We start from the raw sequence: 19,171 nt of genomic DNA, 5'->3' as shown, positions 1-19,171 counted from the left end.
GACAGCATGGCTTGCGAAGACAGCACGGCTTGCGAGGAAAGCAGGGCTTGCGAGGACAGCACAGCTTGCGAGGACAGCACAGCTTGTGAGGACAGCACAGCTTGCGAGGACAGCTCAACTTGAGAGGACAGCTCAACTTGAGAGGACAGCTCAACTTGAGAGGACAGCTCAATTAGAGAGGACAGCTCAGCTTGAGAGGACAGCTCAACTTGAGCGGACAGCTCAACTTGAGAGGACAGCTCAACTTGAGAAGACAGCTCAACTTGAGAGGACAGCACTACTTGAGAGGAAAGCACTACTTGAGAGGAAAGCACAACTTGCGAGGACAGCACAGGTTGCGAGGACAGCACAGCTTGCGAGGACAACACAGCTTGTGAGGATGGCACGGCTTGAAAGGACAGGACAGCTTGCGAGGACAGTTCAGCTTGCGAGGACAGCACAGCTTGTGAGGACAGGAAAGCTTGCGAGGATGGCACAGCTTGCGAGGACATCACAGCTTGCGAGGACAATTCAACTTGAGAGGACAGCTCAACTTGAGACGACAGCTCAACTTGAGAGGACAGCTCAGCTTGAGAAGACAGCTCAACTTGAGGGGACAGCTCAAATTGAGAGGACAGCTTAACTTGAGAAGACAGCTCAACTTGAGAGGACAGCACTACTTGAGAGCAAAGCACTACTTGAGAGGAAAGCACAACTTGCGAGGACAGCACAGCTTGTGAGGACAGCACGGTTTGCGAGGACAGCACGGCTTGCGAGGACAGCACGGCCGGCGAGGACAGCATGGCTTGCGAAGACAGCATGGCTTGCAAGGAAAGCAGGGCTTGCGAGGACAGCACAGCTTGCGAGGACAGCACAGCTTGTGAGGACAGCACAGCTTGCGAGGACAGCTCAACTTGAGAGGACAGCTCAACTTGAGAGGACAGCTCAACTTGAGAGGACAGCTCAATTAGAGAGGACAGCTCAGCTTGATAGGACAGCTCAACTTGAGCGGACAGCTCAACTTGAGAGGACAGCTCAACTTGAGAAGACAGCTCAACTTGAGAGGACAGCACTACTTGAGAGGAAAGCACTACTTGAGAGGAAAGCACAACTTGCGAGGACAGCACAGCTTGTGAGGACAACACGGCTTGCGAGGGCAGCACGGCTTGCTATGACAGCATAGCTTGCGAGGACAGCACAGGTTGCGAGGACAGCACAACATTCAAGGACAGCACAGCCTGCGAGGACTGCACAGCTTGCGAGGACAGCATAGCTTACGAGGACAGCACAGCTTGCGAGGACAGCACAGGTTGCAAGGACAGAACAGCTTGCGAGGACAGCACAGCTTGCAAGGACAGCACAGGTTGCGAGGACAGCACAGCTTGCCAGGACAGCACAGCTTGCGAGGACGGCACAGCTTGCGAGGACAGCACAACTTGCGAGGACATCACAGCTTGCGAGGACAGTTCAACTTCAGAGGACAGTTCAACGTGAGAGGACAGCTCAAATTGAGAGGACAGCTCAGCTTGAGAGGACAGCTCAACTTTAGAGGACAGCTCAGCTTGAGAGGACAACTCAACTTGAGGGGACAGCTCAACTTGAGAGGACAGTTCAACTTGAGAAGACAGCTCAAATTGAGAGGACAGCACTACTTGAGAGGAAAGCACTACTTGAGAGGAAAGCACAACTTGCGAGGACAGCAAAGCTTGCGAGGACAGCACAGCTTGCGAGGACAGCATGGGTTGCGAGAACAGCACAGCTTGTGAGGACAGCACAGCTTGCGAGGACAGCACAGCTTGCAAGGACAGCTCAACTTGAGAGGACAGCTCAACTTCAGAGGACAGCTCAACTTGAAACGACAGCTCATCTTGAGAGGACAGCTCAACTTGAGAGGACAGCTCAACTTGAGAGGACAGCTCAACTTAAGAGGACAGCTCAACTTGAGCGGACAGCTCAACTTGAGAGGACAGCTCAACTTGAGAAGACAGCTCAACTTGAGAGGACAGCACTACTTGAGAGGAAAGCACTACTTGAGAGGAAAGCACAACTTGCGAGGACAGCACAGCTTGTGAGGACAACACGGCTTGCGAGGGCAGCACGGCTTGCTATGACAGCATAGCTTGCGAGGACAGCACAGGTTGCGAGGACAGCACAACATTCAAGGACAGCACAGCTTGCGAGGACTGCACAGCTTGCGAGGACAGCATAGCTTACGAGGACAGCACAGCTTGCGAGGACAGCACAGGTTGCAAGGACAGCACAGCTTGCGAGGACAGCACAGCTTGCAAGGACAGCACAGGTTGCGAGGACAGCACAGCTTGCCAGGACAGCACAGCTTGCGAGGACGGCACAGCTTGCGAGGACAGCACAGCTTGCGAGGACATCACAGCTAGCGAGGACAGTTCAACTTCAGAGGACAGTTCAACGTGAGAGGACAGCTCAAATTGAGAGGACAGCTCAGCTTCAGAGGACAGCTCAACTTGAGCGGACAAGTCACCTTGAGAGGACAGTTCAACTTGAGAAGACAGCTCAACTTGAGTGGACAGCACTACTTGAGAGGAAAGCACTACTTGAGAGGAAAGCACAAATTGGGAGGACAGCAAAGCTTGCGAGGGCTGCACAGCTTGTGAGGACAGCAAGGCTTGCGAGGACAGCAAGGCTTGCGAGGACAGCACGGCTTGCAAGGACAGCACAACTTGCGAGGACAGCACAGCTTGCGAGGACAGCACAGCTTGCGAGGACAGCACCGCTTGTGAGGACAGCACAGCTTGCGAGGACGGCACAGCTTGTGAGGACATCACAGCTTGCGAGGACAGTTCAACTTGAGAGGACAGTTCAACTTGAGAGGACAGCTCAACTTTAGAGGACAGCTCAGCTTGAGAGGACAACTCAACTTGAGGGGACAGCTCAACTTGAGAGGACAGTTCAACTTGAGAAGACAGCTCAAATTGAGAGGACAGCACTACTTGAGAGGAAAGCACTACTTGAGAGGAAAGCACTACTTGCGAGGACAGCAAAGCTTGGGAGGACAGCACAGCTTGCGAGGACAGCATGGGTTGCGAGAACAGCACAGCTTGTGAGGACAGCACAGCTTGCGAGGACAGCACAGCTTGCAAGGACAGCTCAACTTGAGAGGACAGCTCAACTTCAGAGGACAGCTCAACTTGAAACGACAGCTCATCTTGAGAGGACAGCTCAACTTGAGAGGACAGCTCAACTTGAAAGGACAGCTCAACTTAAGAGGACAGGTTAACTTGAGAGGACAGCTCAACTTGAGAGGACAGCTCAACTTGAGAGGGCAGCTGAACTTGAGAGGGCAGCTCAACTTGAGGCGACAGCACAGCTTGCGAGGACAGCACAGCTTGCGAGGACAGCACATTTTGCGAGGACAGCACAGTTTGCGAGGACAGCACAGCTTGCGAGGACAGCACAGCTTGCGAGGAGAGAACGGCTTGAGAGGACAGCACAGGTTGCGAGGACAGCACAGGTTGCAAGGACAGCACAGCTTCCAAGGACAGCAAAGCTTGCGAGGACGGCACAGCTTGGGAGGACAGCACAGCTTGCGAGGACAGCACCGCTTGCGACGACAGCACAGCTTGCGAGGACAGCACAGCTTGCGAGGACAGCACAGCTTGCGAGGACAGCACAGCTTGCGAGGACAGCTCAGATTGAGAGGACAGCTCAACTTGAGAGGACAGCTCAACTTGAGCAGACTGCTCAACTTGAGAGGAAATCTCAACTTGAGAGGACAGCTCAATTTGAGAGAACAGCTCAACTTGAGAGGACAGCTGCACTTGAGAGGACTGCACAACTTGAGAAGACAGCACAATTTGCGAGGACAGCAAAGCTTGCTAGGACAGCAAAGTTTGCGAGGGCAGAACAGCTTGCGAGGACAGCACGGCTTCTCAGTACAGCACGGCTAGCGAGGACAGCACGACTTGCGATGACAGCAGAGGTTGGGAGGTCAGCTCAGCTTGCGTGGACAGCAGAGCTTGCGAGGACAGCACAGCTTGCGAGGACGACACGGCTTGCGAGGACAGCACGGCTTGCGAGGACAGCACAGCTTGCGAGGACAGCACGGCTTGCGAGGACAGCACAGCTTGCGAGGACAGCACAGCTTGCGAGGACAGCTCAACTTGAGAGGACAGCTCAACTTGAGAGGACAGCTCAATTTGAGAGGACAGCTCAACTTGAGAGTACAGCTCAACTTGACAGCTCAATTTGAGAGCACAGGTCAACTTGAGAGGACAGCTCAACTTGAGAGGACAGCTCAACTTGAGAGGGCAGCTGAACTTGAGAGGGGAGCTCAACTTGAGACGACAGCACAGCTTGCGTGGACAGCACAGCTTGCGAGGACAGCACAGCTTGCGAGGACAGCACAGCTTGCGAGGACAGCACAGCTTGCGAGGACAGCACAGCTTGCGAGGACAGCACAGCTTCCGAGGACAGCACAGCTTGCGAGGAGAGAACGGCTTGTTAGGACAGTACAGGTTGCGAGGACAGCACAGGTTGCGAGGACAGCACAGCTTCCAAGGACAGCACAGCTTGCGAGGACAGCACAGCTTGTGAGGGCAGCACAGCTTGCGAGGACAGCACAGCTTGCGAGGACAGCACAGCTTGCGAGGACAGCACAGCTTGCGAGGACAGCACAGCTTGCGAGGACAGCACGGCTTGCGAGGAAAGCACAGGTTGCGAAGACAGCTCAGCTTGAGAGGACAGCTCAACTTGGGAGGACAGCTCAACTTGAGCGGACAGCTCAAGTAGAGAGGACAGCTCAACTTGAGAGGACAGCTCAACTTGAGAGGACAGCTCAACTTGAGAGGACAGCTCAACTTGCGAGGACAGCTCGAGAGGACAGCTCATCTTGAGAGGACAGATCTACTTGAGAGGACAGCTCTACTTGAGAGGACAGCTCAACTTGAGAGGACAGCACAACTTGAGAGGACAGCACAGCTTCCGAGGACAGCAAAGCTTGCGAGGAAAGCAAAGCTTGCGAGGACAGCACGGCTTGCGATGACAGCACGGCTTGCAAAGACAGCACGGCTTCCGATAACAGCACAGCTTGCGAGAACAGCACGGCTTGCGAGGACAGCACAGCTTGCGAGGACGGCTCAGCTTGCGAGGAAAGCACAGCTTGCGAGGACAGCACGGCTTGCGAGGACAGTTCAACTTGAGAGGACAGTTCAACTTGAGAGGACAGCTCAGCTTGAGAGGACAGCTCAACTTGAGCAGACAGCTCAACTTGAGTGGACAGCTCAACTTGAGAAGACAGCTCAACTTGAGGGGACAGCTCAACTTGACAGCTCAATTTGAGAGCACAGCTCAACTTGATAGGACAGCTCAACGTCACAGCTCAACTTGAGAGGACAGCTCAACTTCAGAGGACAGCTCAACTTGAGAGGACAGCTCAACTTGAGAGGACAGCTCAACTTGAGAGGGGAACTGAACTTGAGAGGGCAGCTCAATTTGAGACAACAGCACAGCTTGCGAGGACAGCACAGCTTGCGAGGAGAGCACAGCTTGCGAGGACAGCACAGCTTGCGAGGACAGCACAGCTTGCGAGGACAGCACAGCTTGCGAGGAGAGAACGGCTTGTGAGGACAGCACAGGTTGCGAGGACAGCACAGGTTGCGAGGACAGAACAGCTTCCAAGGACAGCACAGCTTGCGAGGACAGCATAGCTTGCGAGGACAGCACAGTTTGCGAGGACAGCACAGCTTGCGAGGACAGCACAGCTTGCGAGGACAGCACAGCTTGTGAGGACAGCACAGCTTGCGAGGACAGCACAGCTTGCAAAGACAGCACAGCTTGCGAGGAAAGCGCAGGTTGCGAGGACCCCTCAGCTTGAGCGGACTGCTCAACTTGAGAGGAAAGCTCAACTTGAGAGGACAGCTCAACTTGAGCGAACAGCTCAACTTGAGGGGACAGCTCAAATTGAGAGGACAGCTTAACTTGAGAAGACAGCTCAACTTGAGAGGACAGCACTACTTGAGAGCAAAGCACTACTTGAGAGGAAAGCACAACTTGCGAGGACAGCACAGCTTGTGAGGACAGCACGGTTTGCGAGGACAGCACGGCTTGCGAGGACAGCATGGCCGGCGAGGACAGCATGGCTTGCGAAGACAGCATGGCTTGCGAGGAAAGCAGGGCTTGCGAGGACAGCACAGCTTGCGAGGACAGCACAGCTTGTGAGGACAGCACAGCTTGCGAGGACAGCTCAACTTGAGAGGACAGCTCAACTTGAGAGGACAGCTCAACTTGAGAGGACAGCTCAATTAGAGAGGACAGCTCAGCTTGAGAGGACAGCTCAACTTGAGCGGACAGCTCAACTTGAGAGGACAGCTCAACTTGAGAAGACAGCTCAACTTGAGAGGACAGCACTACTTGAGAGGAAAGCACTACTTGAGAGGAAAGCACAACTTGCGAGGACAGCACAGGTTGCGAGGACAGCACAGCTTGCGAGGACAGCACAGCTTGTGAGGATGGCACGGCTTGAAAGGACAGGACAGCTTGCGAGGACAGTTCAGCTTGCGAGGACAGCACAGCTTGTGAGGACAGGAAAGCTTGCGAGGATGGCACAGCTTGCGAGGACATCACAGCTTGCGAGGACAATTCAACTTGAGAGGACAGCTCAACTTGAGACGAAAGCTCAACTTGAGAGGACAGCTCAGCTTGAGAGGACAGCTCAACTTGAGGGGACAGCTCAAATTGAGAGGACAGCTTAACTTGAGAAGACAGCTCAACTTGAGAGGACAGCACTACTTGAGAGCAAAGCACTACTTGAGAGGAAAGCACAACTTGCGAGGACAGCACAGCTTGTGAGGACAGCACGGTTTGCGAGGACAGCACGGCTTGCGAGGACAGCACGGCCGGCGAGGACAGCATGGCTTGCGAAGACAGCACGGCTTGCGAGGAAAGCAGGGCTTGCGAGGACAGCACAGCTTGCGAGGACAGCACAGCTTGTGAGGACAGCACAGCTTGCGAGGACAGCTCAACTTGAGAGGACAGCTCAACTTGAGAGGACAGCTCAACTTGAGAGGACAGCTCAATTAGAGAGGACAGCTCAGCTTGATAGGACAGCTCAACTTGAGCGGACAGCTCAACTTGAGAGGACAGCTCAACTTGAGAAGACAGCTCAACTTGAGAGGACAGCACTACTTGAGAGGAAAGCACTACTTGAGAGGAAAGCACTACTTGCGACGACAGCACAGCTTGTGAGGACAACACGGCTTGCGAGGGCAGCACGGCTTGCTATGACAGCATAGCTTGCGAGGACAGCACAGGTTGCGAGGACAGCACAACATTCAAGGACAGCACAGCTTGCGAGGACTGCACAGCTTGCGAGGACAGCATAGCTTACGAGGACAGCACAGCTTGCGAGGACAGCACAGGTTGCAAGGACAGCACAGCTTGCGAGGACAGCACAGCTTGCAAGGACAGCACAGGTTGCGAGGACAGCACAGCTTGCCAGGACAGCACAGCTTGCGAGGACGGCACAGCTTGCGAGGACAGCACAACTTGCGAGGACATCACAGCATGCGAGGACAGTTCCTCTTCAGAGGACAGTTCAACGTGAGAGGACAGCTCAAATTGAGAGGACAGCTCAGCTTGAGAGGACAGCTCAAATTTAGAGGACAGCTCAGCTTGAGAGGACAACTCAACTTGAGGGGACAGCTCAACTTGAGAGGACAGTTCAACTTGAGAAGACAGCTCAAATTGAGAGGACAGCACTACTTGAGAGGAAAGCACTACTTGAGAGGAAAGCACAACTTGCGAGGACAGCAAAGCTTGCGAGGACAGCACAGCTTGCGAGGACAGCATGGGTTGCGAGAACAGCACAGCTTGTGAGGACAGCACAGCTTGCGAGGACAGCACAGCTTGCAAGGACAGCTCAACTTGAGAGGACAGCTCAACTTCAGAGGACAGCTCAACTTGAAACGACAGCTCATCTTTAGAGGACAGCTCAACTTGAGAGGACAGCTCAACTTGAGAGGACAGCTCAACTTAAGAGGACAGCTCAACTTGAGCGGACAGCTCAACTTGAGAGGACAGCTCAACTTGAGAAGACAGCTCAACTTGAGAGGACAGCACTTATTGAGAGGAAAGCACTACTTGAGAGGAAAGCACAACTTGCGAGGACAGCACAGCTTGTGAGGACAACACGGCTTGCGAGGGCAGCACGGCTTGCTATGACAGCATAGCTTGCGAGGACAGCACAGGTTGCGAGGACAGCACAACATTCAAGGACAGCACAGCTTGCGAGGACTGCACAGCTTGCGAGGACAGCATAGCTTACGAGGACAGCACAGCTTGCGAGGACAGCACAGGTTGCAAGGACAGCACAGCTTGCGAGGACAGCACAGCTTGCAAGGACAGCACAGGTTGCGAGGACAGCACAGCTTGCCAGGACAGCACAGCTTGCGAGGACGGCACAGCTTGCGAGGACAGCACAGCTTGCGAGGACATCACAGCTTGCGAGGACAGTTCAAATTCAGAGGACAGTTCAACGTGAGAGGACAGCTCAAATTGAGAGGACAGCTCAGCTTGAGAGGACAGCTCAACTTGAGCGGACAAGTCACCTTGAGAGGACAGTTCAACTTGAGAAGACAGCTCAACTTGAGTGGACAGCACTACTTGAGAGGAAAGCACTACTTGAGAGGAAAGCACAAATTGGGAGGACAGCAAAGCTTGCGAGGACAGCACAGCTTGTGAGGACAGCAAGGCTTGCGAGGACAGCAAGGCTTGCGAGGACAGCACGGCTTGCAAGGACAGCACAACTTGCGAGGACAGCACAGCTTGCGAGGACAGCACAGCTTGCGAGGACAGCACCGCTTGTGAGGACAGCACAGCTTGCGAGGACGGCACAGCTTGTGAGGACATCACAGCTTGCGAGGACAGTTCAACTTGAGAGGACAGTTCAACTTGAGAGGACAGCTCAACTTTAGAGGACAGCTCAGCTTGAGAGGACAACTCAACTTGAGGGGACAGCTCAACTTGAGAGGACAGTTCAACTTGAGAAGACAGCTCAAATTGAGAGGACAGCACTACTTGAGAGGAAAGCACTACTTGAGAGGAAAGTACAACTTGCGAGGACAGCAAAGCTTGCGAGGACAGCACAGCTTGCGAGGACAGCATGGGTTGCGAGAACAGCACAGCTTGTGAGGACAGCACAGCTTGCGAGGACAGCACAGCTTGCAAGGACAGCTCAACTTGAGAGGACAGCTCAACTTCAGAGGACAGCTCAACTTGAAACGACAGCTCATCTTGAGAGGACAGCTCAACTTGAGAGGACAGCTCAACTTGAGAGGACAGCTCAACTTGGGAGGACAGCTCAACTTGAGAGGACAGCTCATCTTGAGAAGACAGCTCAACTTGAGAGGACAGCACAACGTGAGAGGACAGCTCAACTTGAGAGGACAGCTCAACTTGGGAGGACAGCTCAACTTGAGAGGACAGCTCATCTTGAGAAGACAGCTCAACTTGAGAGGACAGCACTACTTGAGAGGTAAGCACAACTTGCGAGGACAGCAAAGCTTGCGAGGACAGAACAGCTTGCGAGGATAGCACGGCTTGCGAGGACAGCACGGCTTGCGAGGACAGCATAGCTTGCGAGGACAGCACAGGTTTCGAGGACAGCACAGCTTTCGAGGACAGCACAGCTTGCGAGGACTGCACAGCTTGCGAGGACAGCACAGCTTGCGAGCACAGCACAGCTTGCGAGGACAGCACAGGTTGCGAGGACAGCACAGCTTGCGAGGACGGCACAGCTTGCGAGGACGGCACAGCTTGCGAGGACTGCACAGCTTGCGAGCACATCACAGCTTGCGAGGACAGTTCAACTTGAGAAGACAGTTCATCTTCAGAGGACAGCTCAACTTGAGAGGCAGCTCAGCTTGAGAGGACAGCTCAACTTGAGCGGACAGCTCAACTTGAGAGGACAGCTCAACTTGAGCGGACAGCTCAACTTGAGAGGACAGCTCAACTTGAGAAGACAGCTCAACTTGAGAGGACAGCACTACTTGAGAGGAAAGCACTACTTGAGAGGAAAGCACAACTTGCGAGGACAGCACAGCTTGTGAGGACAGCACGGCTTGCGAGGGCAGCACGGCTTGCTATGACAGCATAGCTTGCGAGGACAGCACAGGTTGCGAGGACAGCACAACTTTCAAGGACAGCACAGCTTGCGAGGACTGCACGGCTTGCGAGGACAGCATAGCTTACGAGGACAGCACAGCTTGCGAGGACAGCACAGGTTGCAAGGACAGCACAGCTTGCGAGGACAGCACAGCTTGCAAGGACAGCACAGGTTGCGAGGACAGCACAGCTTGCGAGGACAGCACAGCTTGCGAGGACGGCACAGCTTGCGAGGACAGCACAGCTTGCGAGGACATCACAGCTTGCGAGGACAGTTTAACTTCAGAGGACAGTTCAACGTGAGAGGACAGCTCAAATTGAGAGGACAGCTCAGCTTGAGAGGACAGCTCAACTTGAGTGGACAAGTCAACTTGAGAGGACAGTTCAACTTGAGAAGACAGCTCAACTTGAGTGGACAGCACTACTTGAGAGGAAAGCACTACTTGAGAGGAAAGCACAAATTGGGAGGACAGCAAAGCTTGCGAGGACAGCACAGCTTGTGAGGAAAGCAAGGCTTGCGAGGACAGCAAGGCTTGCGAGGACAGCACGGCTTGCGAGGACAGCATGGCTTGCGAGGACAGCATGGCCTGCGAGGACAGCACGGCTTGCGAGGACAGCACGGCTTGCCAGGACAGCGCGGCTTGCAAGGACAGCACAGCTCGCGAGGACAGCACAGCTTGCGAGGACAGCACAGCTTGCGAGGACAGCACAGCTTGTGAGGACAGCACAGCTTGCGAGGACGGCACAGCTTGTGAGGACATCACAGCTTGCGAGGACAGTTCAACTTGAGAGGACAGCTCAACTTGAGAGGACAGCTCAACTTTAGAGGACAGCACAGCTTGAGAGGACAACTCAACTTGAGGGGACAGCTCAACTTGAGAGGACAGTTCAACTTGAGAAGACAGCTCAAATTGAGAGGACAGCACTACTTGAGAGGAAAGCACTACTTGAGAGGAAAGCACAACTTGCGAGGACAGCAAAGCTTGCGAGGACAGCACAGCTTGCGAGGACAACATGGGTTTCGAGAACAGTGCGGCTTGCAATGACAGCACGGCTTGCGAGGACAGCACGGCCTGCGAGGAAAGCACGGCTTGCGAGGACAGCACGGCTTGCAAGGACAGCACGGTTTGCGAGGACAGCACAGCTTGTGAGGACAGCACAGCTTGCGAGGACAGCACACCTTGCAAGGACAGCTCAACGAGAGGACAGCTCAACTTCAGAGGACAGCTCAACTTGAGAATACAGCTCAAATTAAGAGGTCAGCTCAACTTAAGAGGACAGCTCAACTTGAAACGACAGCTCATCTTGAGAGGACAGCTCAACTTGAGAGGACAGCTCAACTTGAGAGGACAGCTCAACTTAAGAGGACAGGTTAACTTGAGAGGACAGCTCAACTTGAGAGGACAGCTCAACTTGAGAGGACACCTCAACTTGAGAGGATAGCTCAACTTGAGAGGACAGCACAACTTGAGAGGACAGCTCAACTTGAGAGGACAGCTCAACTTGGGAGGACAGCTCAACTTGAGAGGACAGCTCATCTTGAGAAGACAGCTCAACTTGAGAGGACAGCACTACTTGAGAGGTAAGCACAACTTGCGAGGACAGCAAAGCTTGCGAGGACAGAACAGCTTGCGAGGACAGCACGGCTTGCGAGGACAGCACGGCTTGCGAGGACAGCATAGCTTGTGAGGACAGCACAGGTTTCGAGGACACCACAGCTTTCGAGGACAGCACAGCTTGCGAGGACTGCACAGCTTGCGAGGACAGTACAGCTTGCGAGGACAGCACAGCTTGCGAGGACAGCACAGGTTGCGAGGACAGCACAGCTTGCGAGGACGGCACAGCTTGCGAGGACGGCACAGCTTGCGAGGACTGCACAGCTTGCGAGGACATGACAGCTTGCGAGGACAGTTCAACTTGAGAAGACAGTTCATCTTCAGAGGACAGCTCAACTTGAGAGGCAGCTCAGCTTGAGAGGACAGCTCAACTTGAGCGGACAGCTCAACTTGAGAGGACAGCTCAACTTTAGAAGACAGCTCAACTTGAGAGAAAAGCACTACTTGAGAGGAAAGCACAACTTGCGAGGATAGCAAAGCTTGCGAAGACAGCACAGCTTGCGAGGACAGCATGGCTTGCGAGGACAGCTCGGCTTGCGAGGACAGCATGGCTTGCGAGGACAGCACGGACTGCGAGGACAGCACGGCTTGCGAGGACAGCACGGCTTGCGAGGAAAGCACGGCTTGCGAGGAAAGCACGGCTTACGTGGACAGCACAGCTTGCGAGGACAGCAGAGCTTGCGAGGACAGCTCAACTTGAGAGGACAGCTCAACTTGAGAGGACAGCTCAACTTGAGAGGACATCTCAACTTAAGAGAACAGCTCAACTTGAGAGGACAGCTCCACGTGAGACGACAGCTCAACTAGAGAGGACAGCTCAACTAGAGAGGACAGCTCAACTTGAGAGGACAGCTCAACTTGAGAGAACAGCTCAACTTGAGAGAACAGCTCAACTTGAGAGGACAGCTCAACTTGAGAGGACAGCTCAACTTGAGAGGACAGCTCCACGTGAGACGACAGCTCAACTTGAGAGGACACCTCAACTAGAGAGGACAGCACAACTTGAGAGGACAGCACAACTTGCGAGGACAGCACAACTTGGGCGGACAGCAAAGCTTGCGCGAACAGCAGAGCTTGCGCCGACAGCAAAGCTTGCGAGGACAGCACGGCTTGTGAGCACAGCACGGATTGCGACGACAGCACGGCTTGCGAGGATGGCACATCTTGCGAGGACAGCACGGCTTTTGAGGACAGCACGGCATCCGAGGACAGCACAGTTTGCGAGGACAGCACAGCTTTCAAGGACAGCACAGCTTGCGAGGACAGCACAGCTTGCGAGGACAGCTCATGTAGAGAGGACAGCTCAAGTTGAGAGGACAGCTCAACTTGAAGGACAGCTGAACTTGAGAGGACAGCCTTACTTGAGAGGACACCTCAACTTGAGAGGACAGCTCAACTTGAGAGGACAGCTCAACTTGACAGCTGAACTTGAGAGGAGAGCTCAACTTGAGAGGACAGATCAACTTGAGAGGACAATTCAACGAGAGGACAGCTCAACTTGAGAGGTCAGCTGAACTTACGAGGGCAGCTCAACTTGAGACGACAGCAGAGCTAGCGAGGACAGCACAGCTTGCGAGGACAACACAGCATGCAAGGACAGCACAGCTTGCGATGACAGCAAAGCTTGCGAGGACAGCACGGCTTGCGAGGACAGCACGACTTGCGAGGACAGCTTGGCTTGCGCGGACAGCATGGCTTGCGAGGACAGCCGGCTTGCGAGGACAGCACAACTTGCGAGGACAGCATGGCTTGCGAGGACAGCACGGCTTGTGAGGACAGCACGGCTTGCGAGGAGAGCACGGCTTGCGAGGACACCACAGATTGCGAGGATAGCACGGCTTGCGAGGACAGCACAGCTTGCGAGGACAGCACGGCTTGCGAGGACAGCAAGGCTTGCGAGGAGAGCACAGCTTGCGCGGACAGTACAGCTTTCGAGGACGGCAGAGCTTGCGAGGACAGCTCAACTTGAGAGGACAGCTCAACTTGAGAGGACAGTTTAACTTGACAGCTCAACTTGAGAGGACTGCTCAACTTGAGAGGACAGATCAACTTGAAAGGACAACTCAACTTGAGAGGACAGCGCAACTTGGGAGGGCAGCTGAACTTAAGAGGGCAGCTCAACTTGAGACGACAGCAGAGCTAGCGACGACAGCACAGCTTGCGAGGACAACACAGCATGCAAGGAGAGCACAGCAAAGCTTACAAGGACAGCATGGCTTGCGAGGACAGCACGGCTTGCAAGGACAGCACGCCTTGCGAGGACAGAATGGCTTGCAAGGACAGCACGGCTAGTGAGGAGAGAACGGCTTGCGAGGACAGCACAGGTTGCAAGGACAGCACAGATTGCGAGGACAGCAAAGCTTCCGAGAACAGCACAGCTTGCGAGGACAGCACAGTTTGCGAGAACAGCACAGCTTGCCAGGACAGGACAGCTTGCAAGGACAGCACAGCTTGCGAGCACAGCACAACTTGCGAGGAAAGCACAGCTTGTGAGGACAGCACAGCTTTCAAGGACAGCACAGCTTGCGAGGACAGCACAGCTTGCGAGGACAGCACGGCTTGCGAGGACAGCTGAGACAGCTCAACTTTCGAGGACAGCACAACTTGAGAGGACACCTCAACTTGAGAGGACAGCTCAACTTCAGAGGATAGCTCCGGTTGAGAGGACTGCTCAACTTGAGAAGACAGCTCAACTTGAGAGGACAGCACAGCTTGCGAGGACAGCACAGCTCTTGAGGACAGCACAGCTTGCGAGGACAGCACAGCTTGCGAGGACAGCACGGCTTGTGAGGACAGCTGAACTTGAGAGGGCAGGTCAACTTGAGACGACAGCACAGCTTGCGAGGACAGCACAGCTTGCGAAGACTGCACAGCTTGCGAGGACAGCACAGCTTGCAAGGACAGCAAAGCTTGCAAGGAAAGTACGGCTTGCGAAGACAGCATGGCTTGCGAGGGCAGCATTGCTTGTGAGGACGGCACGGCTTGCGAGGAGAGAACGGCTTGGGAGGACAGCACAGGTTGCGAGGACAGCACAGGTTGCGAGGACAGCACAGCTTCCAAGGACAGCACAGCTTGCGAGGACTGCAAAGCTTGCGAGGACAGCACAGTTTGCGAGGACAGCACAGCTTGCGAGGACAGCACAGCTTGCGAGGAAGGCACAGCTTGCGAGGACAGCACAGCTTGCGAGGACAGCACAGCTTGCGAGGAAAGCACTGGTTGCGAGGACTGCTCAGCTTGAGAGGACAGTTCAACTTGAGAAGACAGCTCAACTTGAGAGGACAGCTCAACTTGAGAGGACAGCTCAACTTGAGAGGACAGCTCAAGTTGTGAGGACAGCTCAACTTGAGAGGACAGCTCAACTTGAGAGGACAGCTCAACTTGAGAGGACAGCTCAACTTGAGAGGACAGCTCAACTTGAGAGGACAGCTCAGCTTGAGAGGACAGCTCAACTTGAGCAGACAGCTCAACTTGAGTGGACAGCTCAACTTGAGAAGACAGATCAACTTGAGGGGACAGCACTACTTAAGAGGAAAGCACTACTTGAGAGGAAAGCACAACTTGCGAGGACAGCAAAGCTGGCGAGGACAGCACAGCTTGCAAGGACAGCACGGCTTGCGAGGACAGCACGGCTTGCGAGGATAGCACGGCTTGCGAGCACAGCACGGCTTGTAAGGACAGCACAGCTTGCGAGGACCACACGGCTTGCGAGGACAGCACGGCTTGAGAGGACAGCACAGCTTGCGAAGACAGCACAGCTTGCGAGGACAGCTCAATTTTAGAGGACAGCTCAACTTGAGAGGACAGCTCAACTTGAGAGGAAAGCTCAACTTGACAGCTCAACTTGAGAGGACAGCTCAACTTCAGAGGACAGCTCAACTTGAGACGACAGCTCAACTTGAGATGGCAGCTGAACTTGAGAGGGCAGCTCAACTTGAGACGACAGCACAGCTTGCGAGGACAGCACAGCTTGCGAGGACAGCACAGCTTGCGACGACAGCACAGCTTGCGAGGACAGCACAGCTTGCGAGGACAGCACAGCTTGCGAGGGCAACAGAGCTTGCGAGGAAAGCAGAGGTTGCGAGGACAGCTCAGCTTGAGATAACAGCTAAACTTGAGAGGACCGTTCAACTTGAGCGGACTGTACGACTTGAGAAGATAGCACAACTTGCGAGGACAGCAAAGCTTGCGAGAACAGCAAAGCTTGCGAGGACAGCAAAGCGTGAGAGGTCAGCACGGCTTCTGAGGACAGCATGGCTAGCGAGGACCTCACGGCTTGCGAGGACAGCAGAGGTTGGGAGGACAGCTTAGCTTGCGATGACAGCACAGCTTGCGAGGACAGCTCAACCTGAGAGGACTGCTCAACTTGAGAGGACAGCTCAACTTGAGAGGACAGCACAACTTGTGAGGACAGCACATCTAGAGAGGACTGCTCATCGAGAGAGGACAGCTCAACTTGAGAGGACAGCTCAACTTGAGAGGACAGCTCAACTTGAGAGGACAGCTCATCTTGATACGACAGCTCAACTTGAGAGGACAGCTCAACTTGAGAGGACAGCTCAACTTGAGAGGACAGCACAACTTGAGAGGACAGCACAGCTTCCGAGGACAGGAAAGCTTGCCAGGAAAGCAAAGCTTGCGAGGACAGCACGGATTGCGATGACAGCACGGCTTGCGAAGACAGCACGGCTTCCGATGACAGCATAGCTTGCGAGAACAGCACGGCTTGCGAGAACAGCACAGATTGTGAGGACGGGTCAGCTTGCGAGGAAAGCACAGCTTGCGAGGACAGCACAGCTTGCGAGGAAAGCACAGCTTGCGAAGGGCAGCACAGTTTTCGAGGACAGCACAGCTTGCGAGGACAGCACAGCTTGCAAGGACAGCACAGCTTGCGAGGACAGTTCAACTTGAGAGGACAGCTCAACATGAGAGGACAGCTCAGCTTGAGAGGACAGCTCAACTTGAGCAGACAGCTCAACTTGAGTGGACAGCTCAACTTGAGAAGACAGCTCAACTTGAGGGGACTGCACTACTTAAGAGGAAAGCACTACTTGAGAGGAAAGCACAACTTGCGAGGACAGCAAAGCTGACGAGGACAGCACAGCTTGCAAGGACAGCACGGCATGCGAGGACAGCACGGCTTGCAAGGACAGCACAGCTTGTGAGGACAGCACAGCTTGCGAGGACAGCACAGCTTGCAAGGACAGCACAGCTTGCGAGGACAGCACAGCTTGCGAGGACAGCACAGCTTGCGAGGAATGCACAGGTTGCGAGGACAGCTCAGCTTGAGAGGACAGCTCAACTTGAGAGGACAGCTCAACTTGAGCGGACTGCTCAACTTGAGAGGAAAGCTCAACTTGAGAGGACAGCTCAACTTCAGAGGACAGCCCAACTTGAGAGGACAGCTCAACTTGAGAGGACAGCTCAACTTGAGAGGGCAGCTGAACTTGAGAGGGCAGCTCAACTTGAGGCGACAGCACAGCTTGCGAGGACAGCACAGCTTGCGAGGACAGCACATTTTGCAAGGACAGCACAGTTTGCGAGGACAGCACAGCTTGCGAGGACAGCACAGCTTGCGAGGAGAGAACGGCTTGCGAGGACAGCACAGGTTGCGAGGACAGCACAGGTTGCAAGGACAGCACAGCTTCCAAGGACAGCAAAGCTTGCGAGGACAGCACAGCTTGTGAGGACAGCACAGCTTGCGAGGACAGCGCAGCTTGCGAGGACAGCACAGCTTGCGAGGACAGCACAGCTTGCGAGGACAGCACAGCTTGCGAGGACAGCACAGCTTGCGAGGACAGCTCAGATTGAGAGGACAGCTCAACTTGAGAGGACAGCTCAACTTGAGCAGACTGCTCAACTTGAGAGGAAAGCTCAACTTGAGAGGACAGCTCAATTTGAGAGAACAGCTCAACTTGAGAGGACAGCTCCACTTGAGAGGACTGCACAACTTGAGAAGACAGCACAATTTGCGAGGACAGCAAAGCTTGCTAGGACAGCAAAGTTTGCGAGGGCAGAACAGCTTGCGAGGACAGTACGGCTTCTGAGTACAGCACGGCTAGCGAGGACAGCACGACTTGCGATGACAGCAGAGGTTGGGAGGACAGCTCAGCTTGCGTGGACAGCAGAGCTTGCGAGGACAGCACAGCTTGCGAGGACGGCACGGCTTGCGAGGACAGCACGGCTTGCGAGGACAGCACAGCTTGCGAGGACAGCACGGCTTGCGAGGACAGCACAGCTTGCGAGGACAGCACAGCTTGCGAGCACAGCTCAACTTGAGAGGACAGCTCAACTTGAGAGGACAGCTCAATTTGAGAGGACAGCTCAACTTGAGAGTACAGCTCAACTTGACAGCTCAATTTGAGAGCACAGGTGAACTTGAGAGGACAGCTCAACTTGAGAGGACAGCTCAACTTGAGAGGGCAGCTGAACTTGAGAGGGCAGCTCAACTTGAGACGACAGCACAGCTTGCGAGGACAGCACAGCTTGCGAGGACAGCACAGCTTGCGAGGACAGCACAGCTTGCGAGGACAGCACAGCTTGCGAGGACAGCACAGCTTGCGAGGACAGCACAGCTTGCGAGGAGAGAACGGCTTGCTAGGACAGTACAGGTTGCAAGGACAGCACAGGTTGCAAGGACAGCACAGCTTCCAAGGACAGCACAGCTTGCGAGGACAGCACAGCTTGCGAGGGCAGCACAGCTTGCGAGGACAGCACAGCTTGCGAGGACAGCACAGCTTGCGAGGACAGCACAGCTTGCGAGGACAGCACAGCTTGCGAGGACAGCACGGCTTGCGAGGAAAGCACAGGTTGCGAAGACAGCTCAGCTTGAGAGGACAGCTCAACTTGGGAGGACAGCTCAACTTGAGCGGACTGCTCAACTTGAGAGGAAAGCTCAACTTGAGAGGACAGCTCAACTTGAGAGAACAGCTCAACTTGAGAGGACAGCTCAACTTGAGAGGACTGCACAACTTGAGAAGACAGCACAATTTGCGAAGACAGCTAAACTTGCTATGTCAGCAATGTTTGCGAGGACAGCACAGCTTGCGAGGACAGCACGGCATCTGAGGACAGCATGGCTAGCGAGGACAGCACGTCTTGCGAGGGCAGCAGAGGTTGGGAGGACAGCTCAGCTTGCGTGGACAGCACAGCTTGCGAGGACAGCACAGCTTGCGAGGACAGCACTGCTTGCGAGGACAGCACAGCTTGCAGGGACAGCACAGCTTGCGAGGACAGCACAGCTTGCGAGGACATTACAGCTTGTGAGGACAGCTCAACTTGAGAGGACAGCTCAACTTCAGAGGACAACTCAACATGAGGGGACAGTTCAACTTGAGAGGACTGCCAACTTGAGAAGACAGCACAACTTGCGAGGACAGAAAAGCTTGCGAGAACAGCAAAGCTTGCGAGGACAGCAAAGCATGCGAGGACAGCATGGCTTCTGA

The 19,171-nt window shown here is 54.5% G+C and overlaps 1 protein-coding gene across 1 annotated transcript; it reads left to right on the top strand.

Moving 5' to 3' along the window:
- The first annotated feature begins 13,473 nt into the window (after positions 1-13,473).
- On the top strand, positions 13,474-19,171 carry LOC124585203. The gene is made up of 5 exons (XM_047131378.1): positions 13,474-13,651; positions 13,887-15,397; positions 15,480-15,955; positions 16,488-17,760; positions 17,816-19,171. Exons 1-5 carry the CDS (start codon positions 13,474-13,476, stop codon positions 19,169-19,171), a joined length of 4,794 nt encoding a protein of 1,597 aa, XP_046987334.1.

This window comes from Schistocerca americana, unplaced genomic scaffold, assembly GCF_021461395.2.
Source record: "Schistocerca americana isolate TAMUIC-IGC-003095 unplaced genomic scaffold, iqSchAmer2.1 HiC_scaffold_487, whole genome shotgun sequence".
Lineage (NCBI taxonomy): Eukaryota > Metazoa > Arthropoda > Insecta > Orthoptera > Acrididae > Schistocerca > Schistocerca americana.
The sequence above is the reverse complement of the archived record's forward strand: the minus strand, read 5'-3'. Positions and strand labels throughout refer to the sequence as shown.